General features: G+C 41.8%; 1 protein-coding gene across 1 annotated transcript in view; it reads left to right on the top strand.

Annotated features, from left to right (window-relative positions):
- Positions 1 to 22,157, top strand: part of LOC136883544 (uncharacterized) — a 34,532-nt gene extending 12,375 nt beyond the window's left edge. The window contains exons 3-4 of the mRNA XM_067155918.2: positions 4,058 to 4,222; positions 21,883 to 22,157. Of these exons, the coding sequence (XP_067012019.1) occupies positions 4,058 to 4,222; positions 21,883 to 22,041 (324 nt within the window). The 3' untranslated portion in view covers positions 22,042 to 22,157. The remainder of the gene's footprint in view (positions 1 to 4,057; positions 4,223 to 21,882) is intronic.
- The last annotated feature ends 952 nt before the right edge of the window (positions 22,158 to 23,109 follow it).

The raw sequence follows: 23,109 nt of genomic DNA, 5'->3' as shown, positions 1-23,109 counted from the left end.
CCATCTGTTAGCGGAATAGTGCTACTAAACGAAGAAATAAAAATGCGTCGAAGATTCGACTCGACGCTTGCCGGTTCTGGGGTTAATCCAGACTCGTCCAAAAACATTATTTGTCAATCTGCATTCTACTGCATGCCCACTCGGCTCGTATCTTTCTCTCTTCAATTATTTTGTTAAATAAAACTGTCAGACAATGAGTTGGATCCCATTGCTTTGATTTCCACACTTCTGCAGGTAGATTGTCTAGTTCAGTTACCTGTCACGGTTTCATCTTATCCATTCCTTCAAAGACCTCAGTCTCAGAGATCGACAGAGCAAGACCCTTGTGGACTCTGGGGTTAGAGAATTTTGAAACTTCTCACTGTTAATTCCTTCAAATCACCTCCGCCACCGATTTGTTTCTTTTTGTTCGTTAAGAGTTAGCCTTCTTCTTCGTCCCACATAGCCTGAGACAGCTAAGGTGATCTAAGGTTTCTACAACAAATCCTCTCCGAAGTTCAACTGTAGAAACAGGTATGTCACGCCTAATCCAGCGCTCCACCGCTGTTCTGGCGAGCACGTTTTGCTACGTCTGCTTTCTAGAGACTGTTGGGTTTAAAACCCCGTCAGCCATTCTGGAAACGCTTTCCCTAGGTTTCCGATTTCAATACCAGGCAAAGGTTCCTTTCTAAAGACCACGGCCGCTTTCTTCCAGTTCTTGACCTGTACAATTACACTGACATCCAGAGAAAACACCGTCACACAGTGGTACATGCAGCTCACCCCCCATAGCAGCTGCGGAACTGATGAGCCGAATATTTGCTCGAACACTCCCGGCATCAAAAGCCATACGCTAAGAGAAAAAAGCCTCCTTACAATGAAGATATACCATCCGTCACTGACACGTCTGACATCCCGCGGAACACCACAATTCGTGATCCACTCTAGGTGTGTCCATGCTTCTGATTCCATTTCAGAATTACATCTCTCCTCATTGTCTGCATGGATACTATGTTGCAGCCAATTCACCCAGTGGGATTTTTTTTTGAAATGGAAATTAAAATCCACACCCTATTCTAGAACGAACCAAATCAAAAATTTCAAATTTGAGAAAATGATGGAAAACATAAGTTGGACCCAAATCAAAGTAAAAATATTACGTTTGATACAAAGAATTAGAGCCCCCGTGGCTCAGGCGTCAGCGCGCCCCCTATTTATACGTGTAATATGACAATCCAGAACGCGTTTACCAGACCCAGTCCCAGGAATACAACGCCATCCGGCAATTCCAAACATTTGCTTGTCAAAAGCTGCTTTGAATTTACAGTAATCAAGCAATCACCACTGATCTGTATTTAGGACAGTCGCCCAGGTGGCAGATTCCGTAGTCTTTCCTTAAATAATTGCAAAGAATTTGAAAATTTATTGAACATCTCCCTGGTAAATTAATTCAATGCTTAACTTCTTCTATACTCGCAGATTACTATTGTAACATTATGTACCATACCAGCATTTTAAATGCGGGCCAAGTGAAAAGATTATTTTTAAAAAACGTACCAAAACAAATTCAAAATTGGGAAAATGATGGAAAACATAAGTTGGGCCCAAATAAAAGTCAAAAAATTACGTTTGTTATAAAAAAGTAGAGCCTCCGTGGCTCAGGCGGCAGCGACCCAGCCTCTCACGGCAGGGTACCACGGTTCAAATCCCGGTCACTATATATGAGATTTGTACTGGACAGGATTTTCCCCTGTCAGCTTTCATTCCAGCAACACCCTCCAGTATCATTTCGTTCTATCTGTAGTCATTAATCATTGCCCCAGAGGAGTGCGACAGGCTTCGGCAGTCGGCACAGTTTCTACCCTCACCGCTAGATGGGGCTTCATTCATTCCATTCCTGATCCAGTCAAATGACTGGAAATAGGCTGTGGATTTTCATTTTAATTTCATCACAAAAGAACCAAGTCCTACTGGGTGAACTGCCCGCACATTCATGCAGGCAATGAGGAGCTATTTCGTGGGCACGTGACCAGAAGCTACAGAAATAATTTGTATAAAAATACATTTATTATGTTTGAACATAATTAGATCCCGGGTTTTTAGGCAGTAATAGGTTAGAATGCAAACTAATTTGGTTATTAGGAGGGATGGCCTAGGGCGATCTTCCGTAATACAGTGAGAGTAACATAAATTCTAGGGGTTCTGATGGGTCGAACCCCTCATGTTTATGCAAAGCGCATAGCACAACCGTTGTGCAGATTAGAGTATGTTACTTGTTACTCGCTTTATTAAGTTTGAATTCTAACTTTTTACTGCTTAAAAACTCAGGGCTCTAAACGTAATATAAGTGCTAGAATTAATGAAAATTTTACACTCTGAATATTTTTCTTCTTTCCTGTAAAATGTTACTTTGAATATATTACCCTTTAGAAATAATATTTTGAATTCTTTATCCCGTTCAAATTCGTGTTGTTTATTTATACTATGCTATTTTGGCAAGATGAGGCGAACAGACGCTTGGAACCTGTTGACTGTGATGCATTGATTGCTTGGCTCCTAAAAACCGTATATTTATAGCCTAATATGATAATCTAGAGGGCGTTTACCGGGCCCAGTCCCAAAAATGCAACGCCATCCGGCAATTCTAATAATTTGCTTGTCAAAACCTGCTTTGAATTTACTGTATTCAGTCAATCACTACTGATCTGCATTCAGGACAGACGCCCAGGTGGCAGATACCCTATCTGTTGTTTAAGTACTAATTTCTTAAATAATTGAAATAATTAGAAAATTTACTGAATATATCCCTGGTAAATAAATTCAATCCTTAACCCCCCTTCCTATAAACGAATATTTGCCCCAATTTGCCTGCTAGAATTTCAACTATATCTTCATATTGTGATCCTTCCTACTTTTAAAAACACAACTCAAATTAATTCGTATAATAATGTCATTCCACGCCATCTCTCCACTAACAGCTCGGAACGATCGAGCAGATCGTCATCTTTCTTCCAAGTATTCCCAGCTCAAACCTCGCAGCTTTTTCGTAACGCAACTCTTTTGGAGAAAATCACTCAGAAAAATTCAATATGATTTCCTGTGGGTTTTCCTAGTTCTAGAATCAAGTAAACCTGTAGAGGGTCGCATACACTTGTACCACACACTAATTGGCGTCCTACCAGAGACTTACATGCCCTCTCCTTTACATCCTTACGGCAACTCATAAATACCCTCATAACCATGTACAGAGATCTGTACCCTTTATTTACAATCTCGTTTATGAGAATACTGTAATGAGGATCTTCCCTTATAATATCACCTAAGTACTTACAGTGATCGCCTGATGGAAATTTCACCCCATTAACGCAGTAATTCAAACTGAGAGAACGTTTCCTATTAATGAAACTAACACCTGAATTTTAAACCCGTTTATCATTGTACCATTGCCTACTGTCTATCCCACAACATTGTCGATTTTTTTGCAGTTAATCACAATCTCGTAACTTACTTATTACTATAATCAGTATAACATAATCCTCGAAATGCCTTATCTCTGATTACAGACCTTTCCTCATATAAATCATATATAAATTAGAAAATATAAAGGTCCAATAATACTGCCTCACCTACTCTAATTCTTCGAGTTCTATTTTCTAGAAGTATACACACTCCTTCCAGTCACTCTTTTGTTTAGTTCAATTGCACTCATTTTGCCAATAGTATCACATTATCTACCCTGTTAAATGCCTTAGACAGGTCAATCGCGATATATTCCATTTGACCTCCTGAATCTAACGATGATATCTAATATACCTTGCTGGAATTATACAACTTGATTTTCAGTAGAATAACCTTTCTTAAACTTGAACCGCCTTCTATCAAACCACTTATTGATTTCTAGAACATTTCAGCAACATGTAACTCATCCTTCTACCGCAGTGTAAATATTTTCATAAATGTGATGGTATTAGGCAGAAATATCATTCCACACGCTATAAATCTAAAATTTCTAATAAATATTCTGTGAAATACCTTTTAGCTTTTGTAATGAATTAGAATTATTTTGCTCTTTTTTCAGCTGGTTGCGTTATTTTACAAGAAGCGTGACAATGGCTGGGGTACACCCATTTACCGAATCAACAGCGAACATGCCTGTAGCGATCTGAAGAAGAGTATTCCTGACACGTTCGACAGATTCACAAAGGAGTACATGGGAGTCGAAAACACCTGCCCCGTTAAGAGTGTAAGTATTTTACTATTCACAACATAGCAAATATCCTGGCAGGGTACTGACCCACGCACAAAAGTCTGCTTGCGGACTATCCAATCACGACTTAATTTATTTAGCGTATTCACTTAAATTCCCCAAGTACAGACCTAAATTAACTACATTCTGAGACCTAAAAATATTAATGACGAAGCCCTATTAGAAGATGGTGCAAGCATACCTTGGCATAATGTCCATATTTTAGATAATATAGATTATAAAGTGGAGTTCTTAAACAAACAACTCAATAAGAATAGACAGGGTAAGATGAACTTCCCTTAAATTATTTTAACAACTTCCCAAATTCCTTACAGGTAGAACATGCTAACGTTCAAAGTCTAATTCCTGACTTCCACGAACTCCGTAACACAATTGCTAATGTCAACCCTCACAACGTGATGAATGGGGAAACCTGGATGAAACCTTGGTTGTCAGAATCCCTCGTCCATCTCGAAAATTATACTTTGATCCGAAATGATCGCACAGGTATAGCCGGCGGCGGAATAGCTATGCATATCGAGAACGACATAACATATAGAATAACCTACGAAACAATTAGTGAATACTGCGCAAGGCCTGAGTTCATGTTCATAGAAATTGAAGCTCTAGGTGAAAAGTGCTTACATAGTGTAGAGTATCGCCCACCAAAGATTGGATTCATCAACGACCTTGATGACATCCTACTATACCCCTTACCCAGCTATGAGCATGTTATATTACTAGATAACCTCAATACTGACATTCTTAACGACAAAATGACTGAGACTAAGCAATTAATCAATATATTTAAATCTTGTTACATGACGATACTGCCACTTAACGCAACACATCACACAGCCACGTCACATACATTACTGGACTTAACTGTGACGAATAACCCTCACAGGGTACTGATCCACAGGCACATGTCTGCTTGCGTACTATCCAATCACGACTTAATTTATGTAGCTTATTCACTTAAATTCCCCAAGTACAGAACTAAATTAATTGCATTCCGAGAGCTAAAAAATTTAAATGACGAAGTCCTATTATAAGATACTGCAACAATACCTTGGCAATAACGTCCATATTTTAGATAATATAGATTATAAAGTGGAATTCTTAAACAAACAACTGCTAACTCTTCTAAATAAACACGCACCAAAACGCAGAGCTCTTGTAACACGCCTTGTGGCTCCATGGATGACTCAGAAACTACGAGACTTAATGACAGAGAGAGACAAATCTTTCAGAAAATCTAAAACTAGCAAAGTTTGCTATTTGCTTTACGTCGCACCGACAGATATGTCTTACGGCGACGATGGGATGAAAAAGGCCTAGGAATTGGAAGGAAGAGGCCGTGGCCTTAGTTAAGGTACAGCCCCGGCATTTGCCTAGTATTGCACCCATAAGACGAATGACCTTGAAAAGGGCACAGTATGAAAATGGGAAACCACGGAAAACCATCTTTTGGGCTGCCGACAGTGGGGCTCGAACCAACTATCTCCCGAGTGCTGGATACTGGCCGCACTTAAGCGACTGCAGCTATCGAGCTGGGTAAAACTAGCAAAGTACCAAACGATTTTGATCTATACAAGACCCTACGTAACAGGACCACACAGACCGTAAGGAATGATAAAATAAGACACTCACATAACATTTTGCTAACCCGGAACTCGAAAACAATCTGGAAAACCTTTAAGAAATGGGCACAGATGGAAATAAAATAAATACTGCTGACATTAAACTACTACAGGATGATTTAAACCAAGACTTTACCACAAGTCCCGTTTACATTGACGAGACAACAAAAGATTAACAACTGACACAATGACAATATTAACAATAGAGGACACTAATTGTATTTTTCACTCGTAACTCCCGCAGAAGTGAGACAAATTGCACGTTCAATAAAGACAACTGCGACGGGATGTGACGAGGTTGTTCTAGAGTTGCCTTACTGATAAACGGCATATTCCATTCCCTTTGGAAATGTGCAATTGTTCACCCACTCCCAAAGACCAACAAACCGGTAGAACCCATACACTTTCGATCCATTTGCATTTTACCATTTCTGTCCAAAATTTTGGAGAAAATAGTTCACAGACAAATAACCGCATATTTATATAACAATATACTTCTTGACAAATACCAATTTGGTTTTAGAAGCAATCATAGGACAACTATTGCACTGCTTAAAGTTACAAACGACATGGGAGTAACTATGGATAAGGGAGAAGTTATATCCCCTCTAGACCTTAGTAAGACCTTCGACTGCGTTGATACGGACATACTGATGGCAAAATTACGTGCTCTTAACTTCTCACAAAGCACACCATCCTGGACGCATTCCTATCTCTCCGATCGCCGGCCGTGTGTCTCAACAGGAGAAAATTTCTTTTCATGGCAATCTATAGAGACTGGAATACGATATGGGTCAGTGCTAGTGCAGCTATTATTTTCGATCTTTATTTCAGGACTAACAGAAGTAATTAAACATTGTCAATATAATGTGTACGCAGACGACTTACAAATATATACACATGCACATTCTCGTGACTTACCGACTGCAATAACTAATATGAGTGACGACCTAGGAAGAATATGTACGTGGACCGATGACCATGCACTAAAAAGCAATGCCCAAAAATCGCAGTGCATTCTTTTAGCTGACCAAAAAACCCACGCACGGCTCACAGACGTTCATACCCACTCAGTAACATTAAGAGGCAATCAGTTACAATTCAAAGACACAGTTAAAATCTTAGGGATGATAATGGACAAAAAAAAAACCTTAGTTGCAACGGTCATGTAATAGGTGTATGTCAGCGAGGGTTTTATTCCTTACATTCCCTTAAGAAACTCAAGAGATTTACTCCCCCAAAACGTAAGAAGACTGCTTATCCAAAATAGGTTAGGCCAGTATTCGACTAGTGTGACGTAGTATATAGTAACATGAACGCTTCACTTTCCATCAAGCTCCAAACGGCACATACCGCATGTGTTCGATTTATTTCAGATATACCAAGGTTTAACCACATTTCTCCCGCATTTTATAGACTTTCATGGCTCCGCTTAAGAGAGAGACGAAATTTACACACTGTTTCTCTGTTACGTCGTACACTGAACCTCAACACTCCTGAAAAACATGCCACACAATTCCATTACTTAGCATCACCTTCTAGTGTCCGACTCGTTGGCTGAATGGTCAGCGTACTGGCCTTCAGTTCAGAGGGTCCCGGGTTCAATTTCCTGCCGGGTTGGGGATTTTAACCTTCATTGGTTAATTCCAATGGCCCGGGGTCTGGGTGTTTGTGCTGTCCCCAACATCCCTGCAACTCACACACCACACATAACACTATCCTCCACCACAATTACACGCAGTTACCTCACATGGCGGGTGCCGCCCACCCTCACCGGAGGGTCTGCCTTACAAGGACTGCACTCGGCTAGAAATAGCCACACGAAATTATTTAATTATTTAACACCTTCGAGTACACTATTCCTACCAGATCATCGTCCACCTCAGTACTAAGTATTCCCATTCACCACTCAACTGGCTACAGTAAATCTTTTGTAGTCGCCGCCAGTCGAATTTGGAATTCCCTACCTGCTGAAATTAGAAGCGTGTCAAACCACCTCCACTTTACAATCCTCTGATAAACCTGGTTTAATAAATAATAATTATTCATAACATACGTACGATTAGATCATAGCTAGGTTATTAGGTTAATTCAAACATTTAATTGATACCTTAAGATATTAAATTGTAGATAACTTACTTAGTGTATATCTAACTCTTCATGTAGGTGTATGTATGGTCGGGCAGAATAGCAGGCTTCATAGCCTGAGTCCCGCCATATACAGCAAAACATTAAATAAATAAGTAAAATGATCTAAATAAATGAAAAGCTTAAATTAAAACATACACTATCATCAAGGACTGTGTTCAATAGCACATGTGCACACTGAGGTGTAGTTGTGTTAGTGATTCATTTGTCACAGATATTGGTGGATCAGTTGGCACTCAGGTGGCCTGTGCATGCGCCCTGTGTTTTGACTCGGCAAGCAGTAACTGTGCTGAGGTTAGTGGTGAACGGTATTTGAAACATTCATTCTAGGCTAAATTCATGCCCCACAGACGAGTACCTGCTCGTATTGAACAACTGCAGCCATTTGAACGGGGTCGCATTGTGGGTCACCGAGCTCGATAGCTGTAGTCGTTTAAGTGCGGCCAGTATCCAGTATTCGGGAGATAGTAGGTTCGAACCCCACTGTCGGCAGCCCTGAAAATGGTTTTCCGTGGTTTCCCATTTTCACACCAGGCAAATGCTGGGGCTGTACCTTAATTAAGGCCACGGTCGCTTCCTTCCCACTCCTAGCCCTTTCCTGTCCCATCGTCGCCGTAAGACCTACCTGTGTCGGTGCGACGTAAAACAACTAGCAAAAAAAAAGCATTGTGGGCCAGCGGGAAACTGGATAGATATATCGATGGGTTGCTGCACATACTGTGCAAAATGTATCGGTGGTGTGTCGCTGCTTTCGGCAGTGCTCTGTGGAACATTCTCCCAGCCGTAGACCAGGCTCCGGACGTCTGCGTTGCACAGACGCACGTCAAGATCGACGCACTGTGCGAACAGTGGTGGCCGAACGAACATACCTAGGATCGAAACCCGGTCACATGTTGCACCTACACTTGCTGTCTCACCAAGGACCATTGGGAGCCGTCTGCCTGCAGCAATATTACGATCACGTGTGCCTCTAGCCAGGCTACCACTGGCACTGCGACACCGCCAAGCACGGCTAGTCTGGTGTTGTGAAAGAGTCGACTGAAGAATGTAATGGCGCTCTGTTGTCTTCAGTGACGAGAGTAGGTTCTGCCTGTGTGTAAGTGATGGACGTACACGCGTACGGCGTAGACCTGGTGAGAGGGGTACGGCACTCTGCTGTCTTCAGTGACGAGAGTAGGTTCTGTCTGTGTGTAAGTGATGGACGTACACGCGTACGGCGTAGACCTGGTGAGAGGGGTACGGCTCTCTGCTGTCTTCAGTGACGAGAGTAGGTTCTGTCTGTGTGTAAGTGATGGACGTACACGTGTACGGCGTAGACCTGGTGATAGGGGTACGGCACTCAGCTGTCTTCAGTGACGAGAGTAGGTTCTGTCTGTATATAAGTGATGGACGTACACGTGTACGGCGTAGACCTGGTGAGAGGGGTACGGCACTCTGCTGTCTTAAGTGACGAGAGTAGGTTCTGTCTGTGCGTAAGTGATGGACGTACACGTGTACGGCGTAGACCTGGTGAGAGGGGTACGGCACTCTGTTGTCTTCAGTGACGAGAGTAGGTTCTGTCTGTGTGTATGTAAGTGATGGACGTACACGTGTACGGCGTAGACCTGGTGAGAGGGGTACGGCACTCTGCTGTCTTCAGTGACGAGAGTAGGTTCTGTCTGTGTGTAAGTGATGGACGTACACGTGTACGGCGTAGACCTGGTGAGAGGGGTACGGCACTCTGCTGTCTTCAGTGACGAGAGTAGGTACTGTCTATGTGTAAGTGATGGACGTACACGTGTACGGCGTAGATCTGGTCAGCTGCCTATTCCAGAGAGCATACGCTCACGACACCTCGGTCCTGTCCCAGGCTTTATGGTATTTGGGCAATCCGTTACAACTGGCAGTCGCAGTTGGTGTTTCTGCAGGGTGACACAACCAGTGCCCGCTACATTGCACAGGTTGTTGTCATTTCTTCGACAGGAAGGTGGTGTGATTTTCCAGGCGGACAATGCACATCCACGTATAGCTACTGCTACGCAAATTGCTCTACTTGGTGTACAACAAGTACCCTGGCCAGCAAGATCACCGGATCTCTCGCCACTTAAACATGTATGTGATATGATCAAAGGAGAAGTTAAGCGTTCTCCAAAGCCTGCAAGAACCTGGAATTGCCGAATTTCATCAAAAGGTGCAAGATTCTTCGGACAATCTACCGCAATATGACATTCAGCACAACTTTCTGACATCTTAGCCATTTTGTTCACAGCCTTCTAACATCATGCCGTTCATTCATTGCCTTCTGACATCATTCCATTCCGTTCACAGCCTTTTAACATCATGCCATTTCGTTCTCAGACTTTTGAAATCTTGAGCAAAAATTCTCACATAGACTTAAAATGTAACACTCCGTCACGCCCAAGCCGTTGCCTTGCACCAATTTCATTTTACCCTTGGAGTGGCACATTTACAGGATCATGCAGATGTGCCACTCCATGAGTCTCAATGATATTTCTACATTCATCTCTTCTCTCTAAATAGGTCCCATAGGGACAAAAATAATATATACAATGCCAACGAAAAATATGCAACATCCTCAACTGATGTGACAGATGTTCATCATTTGCAGGATTTTATGATTAGAAATTCACATTAGTTGGTTCGAGTTGAAAACATTTCCAATATCATAATGTGGGTCAGCCAGGTAGAAGAGGTGGTGTGGCATACAACTGAATATTTAACATTCTAAAGAGGCTAAGCGGAAAATACTACTTTAAGAGATAATGATGAGAAACACTACGAAATACTCCAATTAATATAATACTGTCTATTTTTTGTGATGAACCCACCATTAAGTCACTTACACAACCAGCCATGAACACATAATTTGTTATCATAACGATATTTCTTAGGAAAGAGAATCTAAAAACGATCTAGTAAGAAGAAATGTGCCTCATTCGTGTGTTCTAGGAGATATTTGTTGTTTGATTATGTGCTGATCATGTATTGATGTGATCTTGTGACTACGATCTGTTATTATAGATCTTAGGGTCATATTTTGCTTGCGCTAAATGTCCTAAATCTTTATTTTTTTACAATAAATCCATAGATAACACCAGTTAGAAGGGAAATGTACTATTTTTCTCGGTCATGCTGCCCTAACAGTTGGCCATTCTGTTGTTTTTTTTAATCATAATCATGGAAACCATGGTATAGATGGGGACTCTTCTCCTGAAGTTCTGCGTTGCCCAGGCCACAGAGTTTGTATTGTTTAAGAGCACATTTTTTCCCTTAATTAGTCAGCCATTTTTAGGGCGGGAAAACTGTGCAGAGACCGAATACCTTCCAGTATAAGGAGATCCTCTGTACCAAGTGCCAGCATTCTCCCTGAGACTGGATGAGCAGGTATAGGTTAGGGCAATCTGTTGTCCTGGGGGAAAGAAATCGTTATTAAAGGCGGAGGAACCAAATTTTGGTCAACGGCATTAGGATGCGGAAGGCAACGAGAAACCAATACATTCAACTTCCTCAAGGGTATCCCTATAAATTCACATAGTAATGGTTCAGTACAACGACGACAGATTATTTTCTGGAGTTTCTATCCCCCAAGTCGGGTCTCCAGGAAGGAATGCTACGAACGTTACGATGAATGATTGTATGCTGCATTGTTAAAATGGATCAACAACCTCCGTATGGAGATGGCGTCTTAAGAAGGAGAAGCAGAATAAGAAGAAGGGCTCCATATAGGCTTACTGCAATTTTTGGTTTGTTGCAGTACTTTTGCATGCATATCTTGGCCCATTGAAGGGGGTAACAAGTATAGTCTAACCTACACAACGGTTATTTTATGAGTATTGCATAAACTTTAGGGATACGACCCATCAGAACCCATCGACCAGGGATGACGAACCTATAACACGCGTGTCACTAGTTGACACGCGAACACGACTTCTAAGGCACGTCAGGCAACATACCAACATATTTTAATTCTTTAACATGTAACAAATAGGTCGGGGCCGCCTCAGTCGTGTACTGGTTAGTGTGATTAGCTGCCACCTCCGGAGGCGCGGGTTCGATTTCCGGCTCTGCAGCGAAGTTTGTAAAGTGGTATGAGGGCTGGAACGGGGTCCGCTTAGCCTCGGGAGATCAACTGAGTACAGGGGAGGGGCGCAATTTTCCCCCTCAGCCATCCTCAAAGTGATTCCCCATTTCTCCTCCAGGCAAATGCCGGGATGGTACCTAACTTAAGACTACGACCGCTTCCTTCCTTCCTACCTTCCTTCCTTCCATCCTTCCTTCTTCCTTGACTATCACTTCTGATCTTCCCAACCCCACACAACACCCCTGTTCAGCATAAAAAGTGAGGACTTCTGGACAAGGTACTGGTCCTCCTCTCCAGTTTCACCCCATCGGTCCAAAGTCTCACGCTTCAGGACACTGCCGTTGAGGGTAAAAGTGAATTTCTGGGAATGTTCCGTGTGGTTGTGGAATATTAGAAGTAGAAGGTACATTGATGTTAATATGTGTGTCCGATATGTTCGATTTTGCTATCCTTACCTAATTGGTTAAACAGTTGTATCATAATGAAAATCTGAACTCTGATTGGTGGAGAACCTGTCCCATAATGAAACATGAACCATAACAGCCTCATTAAGATTCAGTTTTCTGGCATATAATATTTATATTTTGGCATCGTTGAGCATAAGTATATTTATTTTCGAATCTTCTATGTCTGAATGTAATATTCAACTTATACAATACCAGGATGAGTAATTCGAATACCTGATGTACTGTTTTGTAATATTTAACACTTTGTTAGCTGCACTTTGAAAGTTAATGGAGTCAAATAATGCCATCCTCTGTGCTTTAAGACGATGACAGCGCTAGAGTAATGTAATAACTTCATATAGTTCCTACAGCTCACCAAAACCGTCATATCTGCATTTCCTGTATTCATGGACGTACTGGATCTATCGGAAATGAGAGAGCTAATCAACTAGCAAAAGCCGCTGCTCAATCAAATCTGGAAGTCATGTATGACAGTTCTCCCTTATGCTATGAAAGAAGACAAATCAAAGAACATATCTTGATCAGTAGACCCTCCTTTGGACTTCTGCTTCAAATGGATCCGCTACTAGAAGAACGTATTTTCCCACAGTTTATAAGAAACTTCAAAGCAAAATTTTGGTTGCCAATTTATGCCAGGCCATGGAAATTTCAAATCATATTTTGAACTTTTTAAAATTAGTTTGACATGTGACTATTATTGCTTTCGTGGTCTACTCAAACAGTTGATCATTTAATAAGTGATTTCCTGTGTTTACAATAGCAAGATTTGATTTGGACTCTCATTTGAACCGCTGTAATATTCAGCTTTCACAACCATTTTGCTATATTTTCATACAGAAATACTGTTACTAACCTTTACTAATTTTCATTCATTTTTCGTAAACTGCTTCTGTAAATCGTCATCATGATTAATTTATAATTGTATGTTTCAACTATAAGCCTAAAATACTTTGTAAAGTAGGGATTATTTGTATTGAATAATAATAATAATAATAATAATAATAATAATAATAATAATAATAATAATAATAATAATAATAATAATAACAACAACTTCCTATACATCACCAGGTACATATGATTTAAGTGGAGTCATGATTGAGACATGGAACCTATAACATTTATCACTTACCACAACTAAATTTATTTATTTATTTATTTATTTATTTATTTATTTTTCCGGGTTGAACCGTGTTGTTGTTTTCCGTACATGCCGTACATTTTTCCAACGTTTCGAATTTATTGCAGCATTCTTTGTCAAGGCGACTAAAATATTCCTACTCAATCCAAGGTAACCAGTCTCCCAGGCAGCAATCACACTAGTGGTATTTCTACACACTGTGGTACCTTCACTGCTAAGATACAATGCATATATTAATAAGACAGTACCGTATCATAGAAGAGCATGAGAGGGCTTTGCAGAAAATTATCAGAAGTGAAATGCCGCGTTATTGTTTGGATTCGTCATATTGCCATTTCTGTATAGTGGGTGAATCAACGTAGTTTTCCAGTATGCAGGTATGAGACCGCACTTCATATGTTTTGCAGTGGTCAACCACGAGTTTGCATCCGATTTTTGTTTTCTTAGCAATTACGACATCCCCCCTCTGAAGCCATTTCTTTTCAGTTTTCGATTCAGTTTAAGTATAACTGTCACGTTCCTCAGTCTGCTGAAACTAATTCAATAAATAGACTCGAGATTTGGCTGCAGGTTAGAATGCAAACTAATTTGGTTATTAAGAAGCGTCATCTAACCCGTTCCTCCGTTATGTAGGAAGAATAACATAAATTCTAGGGGTTCTGCTGCTCCGTACCCCTAAAGTTTATGCAACATTCATAACATAACAGTTGTGATGGGTAGACTACAGTTGTTACCCGCTTCAATTAGTTTGCATTCTAACGTATTACTGCCTAAAAATTCGAACTTTAGCAATAAAATCTATCTGAGGAAGAAAACATATGGTAACAGTATTATATTTTAAAAAATTATTTGTTTCTTTTTTAAAATATAATACTTCTACCACATGATTTTTCAGGTATTTTAAAAATTTATGACTCAAAATTGTTTTCGGTAGATTGAACAATATAACAGATATAAAAACGTAATACCCGGTTTGGGGAGGATTGTCCAAATTTGAGTTTCTCTGCAGGTGGTTCGGAGTTGTGTAACTTCTCGAACTGTTATACAATGCCACAGTTGGCCTTTGTGTTGGTCTCGAGTATTCCGCCGGGGAGTTGGAAATAAAGGGCTGGTAGGCTTGTAGTAAGCCATCTCTTCCATAAAGTTCGTACATAAATGTTGCGTATTGTTTCTGTTTGAAGTTAGCTTCGATGAACAATTTGCTTTATGTCGCACTGACACAGGCGGGTTTTATGGCGACGATGGGAGAGGAAGTGGCTAGGAGTGGGAAGGAATCGGCCGTGGCCTTAATTACGGTACAGCCCCAGCATTTTCCTGATGTGAAAATGGTAAACCAGGGAAAACCACCTTCAGGTCTGCCGACACTGGGCTGGAACCCACTATCTCCAGGATACAAGCTCACAGCTACGTGACACTAAACGCACGGCCCATTCGCTATCTGCGGAAGTTCATAATATGATGATGAATTGGGAATTCAAGAGGAAAAATTGGTGGAATTGCTCGCATATAGAAAGATGGATTCGGGATTGGAATAATTTACCAAGGGTTATATTTGACAAATATTCATCTTCCTTAGAATAATTTAAGAAAAGTGTCGGTAAACAAATTATAGGGAATCTGCCACCTGGACGACAACCCTAAATACATATCAATGGTGGTTATTATTATTATTATTATTATTATTATTATTATTATTATTATGACCGGCTCCATGGCTAAATAGTTAACACACTGGCCTTCGGTTGAAAGGGGACCCGGGTTCATTCGTTAATTCCTATGGCTCTGGGGCAGGGTGTTTGTGATGTCTTCAGCACTAGATTTCATCATACACACACACGCAGATCACCTATACCCCGTCAACTCGAAAGACCTCAACCAGGCCTCTCTGGAGGCCACACACCGATATCATCATCATCATCATCATCATCATCATCATCATCATCATCATCATCATCATAGACGTTTACGACAATTAGAGACCACAATTAGCGACATTTTGTACATTTATAGAAGCCTTGTTTGCAGTCCACTGTCATTGCAATATTTTACTGACAGCCTGTCTCCTTTTCGCGCTGTCCACTCGCTGTTCTGCATTATTATTATTATTATTATTATTATTATTATTATTATTATTATTATTATTATTATTTCCTTAAATAATTTGTTCCGCTCATCTAACCCAAATAAAATTCCCACGGTTCACTTCCACATAAAATTCTCACGGTTCGCCACTGTTTACGTAATGGGTTACGGTATCTGATAGAATGTATTCAGTTAACAATTTACAATAAAAATATGTAAATTGCATATCACTCAACCACACTTCCCGGTACTCCTTTCATCCGGCAATAGACAAAGATTACACAACTCCAGTCATTTCCTGAAGTTATTGCTCTTTATCCGGCATTCCATCTTCTGAATTGCGCGTTCCTCTTTTGAGTAACAAATTTGCTCCTGTCAAAGGAAACAGCGCACTTTCAATACTGTATCCCATTAGTGATGGACCTGTTCCAAATGAACACATTATCATCGAGAGAGGTGACTGCGCGGGTTGAGTCTCGTAGCCGTGAGCTTGAATTCAGGGGATAGTGCATTCGAACTCCTCTGTCGGCAGCCCCGAAGATGATTTCCCGTGGATTCCTATTTTCACACCAGACAAATGCTGGCTGGGACTGTACCTTAACTAAGGCCACAGTGGCTTCCTTCTCAGTGATATTCTACCTCAACATCAACATAATACCTATCTGTGTCGGTGTGACGTGAACAAAAAAAAAAAAGGGGGGGGGGGAAGAAGATGATGAAGAAGAAATCACAAGAAGGATAGGTATTTGCTGCATTTAACACTCCGTGAGGTCACTGCTACTGCCACTTCGTTCCGCCAGGATCCTCCGAGTGAATGTGTCAGACCACACAGTGCCAAATCGGCTCCATGACGCAGGACTGGTCTCGAGTAGAGATGTGGCGTTCCTGACTGAACTGCTCCTAAGGAACTGATCCTCGGGATGAGTAACTCTTCAAGGAAGTTGTAGTTCTTTAAGTCCCAACCGACCAATGAGACGCTTGCATGCGATATGAGCGGGACATGGTTGAACTATGAGTAGGAGTAAGACTAATCAGAACAGTAGCATGGCCAGTGATTAGTGAAATGTAAATTTACTTGTTTATATTGATTGTATTATGTGGTACCAGTTGCGAAACCATAAAACTTGGCGTATATTTATGTAAGTGTCGACATAATCTTTTACATTTTGGTGTCGGGAGACTAGCTACGGAGATGTAGTTCTTGTAGTCCCAACCGACCAATGAGAGCCTTGTATGCGATTTGAGCGGGACGTGATGGGTATAGGAGTTGGAGTAAGACTAACCAGAAGATTGGCCCGGGACTCTTCTACAGGAGTGCACGGAGAGAACTTTCTAATGAAATGTAAATTTACTTCTGCAGATTGATTGCAATACGGAACACCAGTAGGGAAACCATAAGAAATGGCCTAAAATGTAAGTACTGACACATTTCTTAAAATGTTTGTGTTCGTGATGTAAAGTAGTCAAAGCTAAAATAGGCCTACCGGGCGAGTTGGCCGTGCGGTTAGCAGCGCGCAGCTGTGAGCTCGCATCCGGGAGATTGTGGGTTCGAGCCCCACTGTCGGCAGCCCTGAAGATGGTTTACCGTGGTTTCCCATTTTTACACCAGGCAAATGCTGGGGCTGTACCTTAATTAAGGCCACGGCCGCTTCCTTCCCATTCCTAGACCTTTTCTGACCCATCGTCGCCATGAGACCTATCTGTATCGGTGCGACGTAAAGCAACTAGCAAAAAAAAAAAGAAGAATTGGCCTAAGTCAAACGTACATTATGCGATAATTAGAGGGATCGAAATCATAGCCCAAATTTCATAAGTAAAATATTAATAATGTGGAATCACCGGACCTCATTGCTATGCCCTTAAAAACAATCATGATAGTTAAGTATTAAAGGTACATTCGGCTGCTGTGGTGTGAAGCGCCAGCAGGTATAACATACCCACGTGCTGGTCACGGACCATTGTCGGCAGCCCAGCCGCCTGGGACTCTGAGAGCGTAGTTACTGAAGGAGACGAGTAGGAACTAAATGAACTGCTCCCAAAGAGCAATTCATTTCAGGAACTGAGCAGTTCTGATACCAGTCCTTCCAGTGAACTACTCTTAACCATCTCTTTTTTTGCTAGGGGCTTTACGTCGCACCGACACAGATAGGTCTTATGGCGACGATGGGATAGGAAAGGCCTAGGAGTTGGAAGGGAGCGGCTGTGGCCTTAATTAAGGTACAGCCCCAGCATTTGCCTGGTGTGAAAATGGGAAACCACGGAAAACCATCTTCAGGGCTGCCAATAGTGGGATTCGAACCTACTATCTCCCGGATGCAAGCTCACAGCCGCGCGCCTCTACGCGCACGGCCAACTCGCCCGGTTTACCCATCTCTAGTGTCGAGGAGACCTGGAGCGGTGGGCTTGTTTTAAACCATACCATGGGGCACATGGTGTGGGGTCTGGTTCAGTGGAAGTGTACGCTCTTAGGTCAACATAAGCTTGTACGCATACAACAGGAACATTAGCATGCTTTCCCGCCTTCCTCGCCACACCACTCTACTCCACTACAGATGTAGAAAGGGGCACAGAGTATTCAAACGAGACATCTCGCGTGGCGCCATCTCCTTCCACAATCGTCAACAACAGGCTGATGTAAAACGACCAGAAGTCCCTTCCACTCTTGGCCAAAGGTGTGTAGCTCACTCAGTTGGTGTCCTGACTCTGTAAACTCTCTTCAAGGATTGACAACAATTCATCAAATGAATCCCACTCATACGAAGATACTTAAGGAACATATTTGGATCACTGGCAAGTTCATCGGGGAGGAAAGGCAGGTATGGCAAGCAAGCCTTTTCTGACTAGTGTGTCACTGAAGGTCGTGCCTATTATTTTCTATTGTCTAGTGTGCCATCGGTTATTTTCCTCTGAAAAATCATGGAACCCCCTCCTTTGACATATTTGAAGTAATAGATTGCATTCTGTTGAATGTTTCATGATTTTATTTTGCAAACTTCTCTGAAAATTTCTTTTTAAAAACAAGCAAATTTCAAGAATAAAATATGTTTTTTTTTGCCTTAATTAAAATGAAAATCCACAGTCTGTTTCCAGTCATCTCACCGAGTCAGAAATAGAATGAATGAAGCCCCCATCTAGCGGCGAGGGTACGAATTGTGCCGGCTGCTGAAACCTGTCGCACTCCTCTGGGGCAATGTTTAATGCCAGACAGATGAAAAGAAATGATAATTAAGAGTGTTGCTGGAATGAAAGGTATATAGTGTGAGGTGACACAGACGTTTCTTCGCCAGTATAGATAAGTATAATATATATATTTCATTATACGCTATTGGTCGTTTCCCATACAATCAATTTTTCCTCACATATGGTTTATATTATGGCCGAACTCCATATCACTGACAAGTTTAAACTAACTACGTAAACTATACTGTACATATATGCATATAATTTTAGTGATATGATAGAATCTGAGGATGTTCTTGAAGAATGAAGCATGTCATTCTGTGTTTATAATGTGTGATTTTTACAGGTATGCTTATAGTGCTTTAATTTGCATTTGAAACTGTTGTGTGCCTGACAGACTGGAAAGTGTCTTATTACATTTAATAAGTCGACACTGAGAATACGGTTTCTTTCTTAACAAATGAAGGCAATAGGTAAAATTCTACATTATTTGAATACTGGGTGTTTAAATAAAAGTGTCCGATATTGCAACAGAGATTGGGAATGTTCAAAACGAGAAGAAATGTTTCTGTAAACATACGTTGAGAAAATGACCCCCGTTTATCCATTTTATTTGTGATTCGTATTTACATTTCAGACAATGGACGTCATCCTACTAGTTATTTCTAATGAACACATGACACAAGTAGCACAGAACACCCGTTGTGCAAACAACCATCACCACCACCAACCAGGAGCTGTGATGATGTCAGCCGGTCTGTCCGCGGATACCATCCCTATGTTACAGGAGATGCTCCACATCGTTTACCACACATTCTGCGGCTCTTCTTCTCAAGGTATCCCGAACGCGTCCAATCACGCCTGGCTGCTCGCAGATGTGGGCACACGTATTGGTCACACGCTCCTATAACATCTGAATATTATCGATGGGTGTGGCATACACCAATACCATTAAATGCTCCCATAACCAGAAATCCAATGGATTGAGGTCCGGCGAACGAGGAGGCCATGCTACCGGACCTCGTCGACAAATCCATCTTCCACGAAGCGTTTGGTTTAGGTATTGTCGCACGATGCGTAAACAATTGGCTCGTGCCCCGTCCTGCATAAACCATCTGCGTTGCATTCTATAAGCCCAACGTCATCCAACAGTCCGGATAATTCATCGTTCAGGAATCGATGATACACAGCAGCTGTCAATCTGTTCGGTAAAATGCAAGGCCCTACTAGTTTGTCCCCCACAATTCCTGCCCACACATTGAGACTAAAACGCTCCTGATATCTCGACTACCTGAAAGCTCGGGGATTTGCTTCCGATCACACTTGCGTATTGTGGTAATTTAATATGCCATTTCTGATTAATCCTGCCTCATTCCTAAATAAAATGCAGACTGTAAGTTGTGGATCCTCCGCCCTCTCGCGTAGAAGCCATTGACAGAATTGTGCTCTGGCAGGGTGATGAAGAGGCCGAAGAGCTTGCACACGTTGGACGTGGTACGGATACAGTAACTCCTCATGTAGAACATACCACGCAAGTGCATAGTTGATACCTTCAAGAGCTGCAATTCTTCGTACACTTGTTTGAGTATCATGTTCCACGAGTTGCAACAACCGTTCCTCCATTTCCCGTGCTCGAACGGTACGTGGTCTACCGCGATGTGTTGTCCTGGCAGCAAATGAACCCGTTTCTGCAAGTCGCTGGAATATCCGAGCGAAAATCTTTTTCGATGGAATGTTGCGGTGTAGATGTCGTTGAGCGTACATGATACGGGCGTGTCGTCCAGTACAGTTGGCTAATCCACAGCAAAAGACGATATTTGCCATTTCTCGCAAGGAATAGCCCGTCAAACTGTTTATGTCGTCCACACAGCACGGGGCCACTTGCCTGGTTTGGGTACAGCACTGCACTGCCAGCACAACTGTATACGATGCTTGAACATACGACGCGGGAAGACGCCTGCACCACCGAACATTTCGCTCCTCCACGCGGGAACAATGCCGCATATCTCAACAGGTAGTTGTGTACATACATATACTTACAGGAACATTTCTTCTCGTTTTTACCAATCCCAACCCCTGTTGCAATATCGGACACCTTTATTCAAACATCCTGTACATATTGTGGCATTTATTTGTAAACTGTGATGTACAACTATTTTCGGAATTGATGTTACTTAACTTTGAAACATATGATCTGTTCATGTGGACAGTCATCTTGTACAGGCATCGTCAATAGAGAGCGAAATGCCTTCGGAGCCAGTTTGCTCCCCGGTCTCGAGGAATGAGAGCAGCTTAGCGAGCAATCAGGGGAAGAAGTAGGTGAATTGCTTGACGTAGTACGTACTGCAGGCCATTGGTGCAGAGGTATAGTACGGGCACGGTATGCAACCCGCCTGTCCACTGCTCTCTTGTCACGTGACAAACAGCCGTCCCGAGCTGAGCAAGTAACACCGGCTCCGTAGAGCAACTACGTGATGACGTCTGATCTTGTAGACTTCTTCCTTGTCTTGTTATTGTATCTAGATCCACAGTATTCCTGAGAGGGCAGCGCATGATAGATAAGTACTTCGGTGTAGTATCTAGCAAGATTCATCGCTAAGAGGAGCAAAACTTTAATATTTTATAAGCCAATAAGATACAATGCCAAGTTTCTCTGCGTTGAACGATGTTTTGTGCGCATTTCCGCTAAGTAATTCTTTCAATGTTTAAAGGAATTAAATGAAACAGTTAGATGATAAGACAACAGGCTACTGCTGCTTTCTGTCAATATCATTTTATCCACCCAAAACAATGGAAATAGTGGTGATCAACACATAATATCATCTTTTAAAATACGGAATCAATTATTTCGAGAAACATACAATGGTTTCATGTAGTTTAGAATGTAATTTAATAAAGATTTTCTTAATTTACAGGGCAAATACAATGCGGAAAACTGGATCATGAAAATCGACCGGCTACCAATGGAAACTATGGAATACGGCGAGTACAAAGTAGCAGCTGACTTAGTCCGAGACGGTGAAAAAGTTGGATGTATGAACTTGTACTTGGACGTAGAAAAGAAGAGAGATTAACAACTTCTCCCATCTAATGAAAAGTGTATTCTACATCATATTTCGAATGTGTGTTGGAATATTGAGAGAAATAATAAAATATAAAGTTGTCATTAATTTATTATTCGAGAGTTGAAAGTAAAGTAAAAGGCAATATTGCTAGAAAGCAATTTTTTAATGAACTAACAAGTACGATTGTATTACATTCCCTCAATTTGGTCTCCCGAAAAGTCTATTAACTTTGGCCAAATGTCAGGTTGCCGTTGGGGACGTTGGAAAGGTGTTCTCTTTGATGACAGCGACGGAGCGTCCTACTGGGCGGAAGAGAGGCCCCGTCAGGAAGTCTGCGGCATTGGAGGGGTTCCTTCAACTTATGAAACAGAAATCACAAGGACTTATGTCTGGTGAGTACGGAGGGTGTTCCAAGTCCTCCCAATGCCACCGTTGCAAAAAAAGCTTGACTTTGTTTGCGATATGACAACATGGATTGTCATGCAACATGACAGGGCGATCGTCTCACAATTAACATGGGCGTTTGTGTCGCACAGTCGGACGCTGACGTCGTTCTAGAAATCGGCAATGATAGTCACTGTCCGTCAGGCGCAGCATGTGTAAGAATAACACTCTTATAATCGTATGTCAGAATCAGAATAAGCTTCACTCGAGTGGGTTCCTGTCGAAATTTCAGTGGACGTGGCGAACCTGGGCGACGCCATTCATTCGACTGACGCTTTAATTCAGGCTCGTCTCATCAATGGCGGCAATACGCTGCTGAAATGCATCTCCTTCATTGCGGTATCTGTTCAGGTGGATGCCAGCCAGTGCATACCGGTGCCATTTCTGTACGTCGGTGAGTTGACGTGGAACACAACGGGACGAAATTTTCCTCATTTTAAAACATCTACGGATAATTCCCGGACAGTCCATCGATAGTGTACGGAAATTAGACCAGTTACGATGTCACTGTGATCTGTGCCGTACAAATCCGCACTCCCATTCCGACCCGCAAGGAAAGCCTTGACACATCGTGCTAAAGTCCCGTACGGTAATGTACTGTCACCACAGGCTTCATGTAATCCTTGATAACAT

This window comes from Anabrus simplex, chromosome 11 (genome assembly GCF_040414725.1).
Source record: "Anabrus simplex isolate iqAnaSimp1 chromosome 11, ASM4041472v1, whole genome shotgun sequence".
Lineage (NCBI taxonomy): Eukaryota > Metazoa > Arthropoda > Insecta > Orthoptera > Tettigoniidae > Anabrus > Anabrus simplex.
Note: the sequence above shows the minus strand (reverse complement) of the source record. Positions and strands in the feature narration are given on the sequence as shown.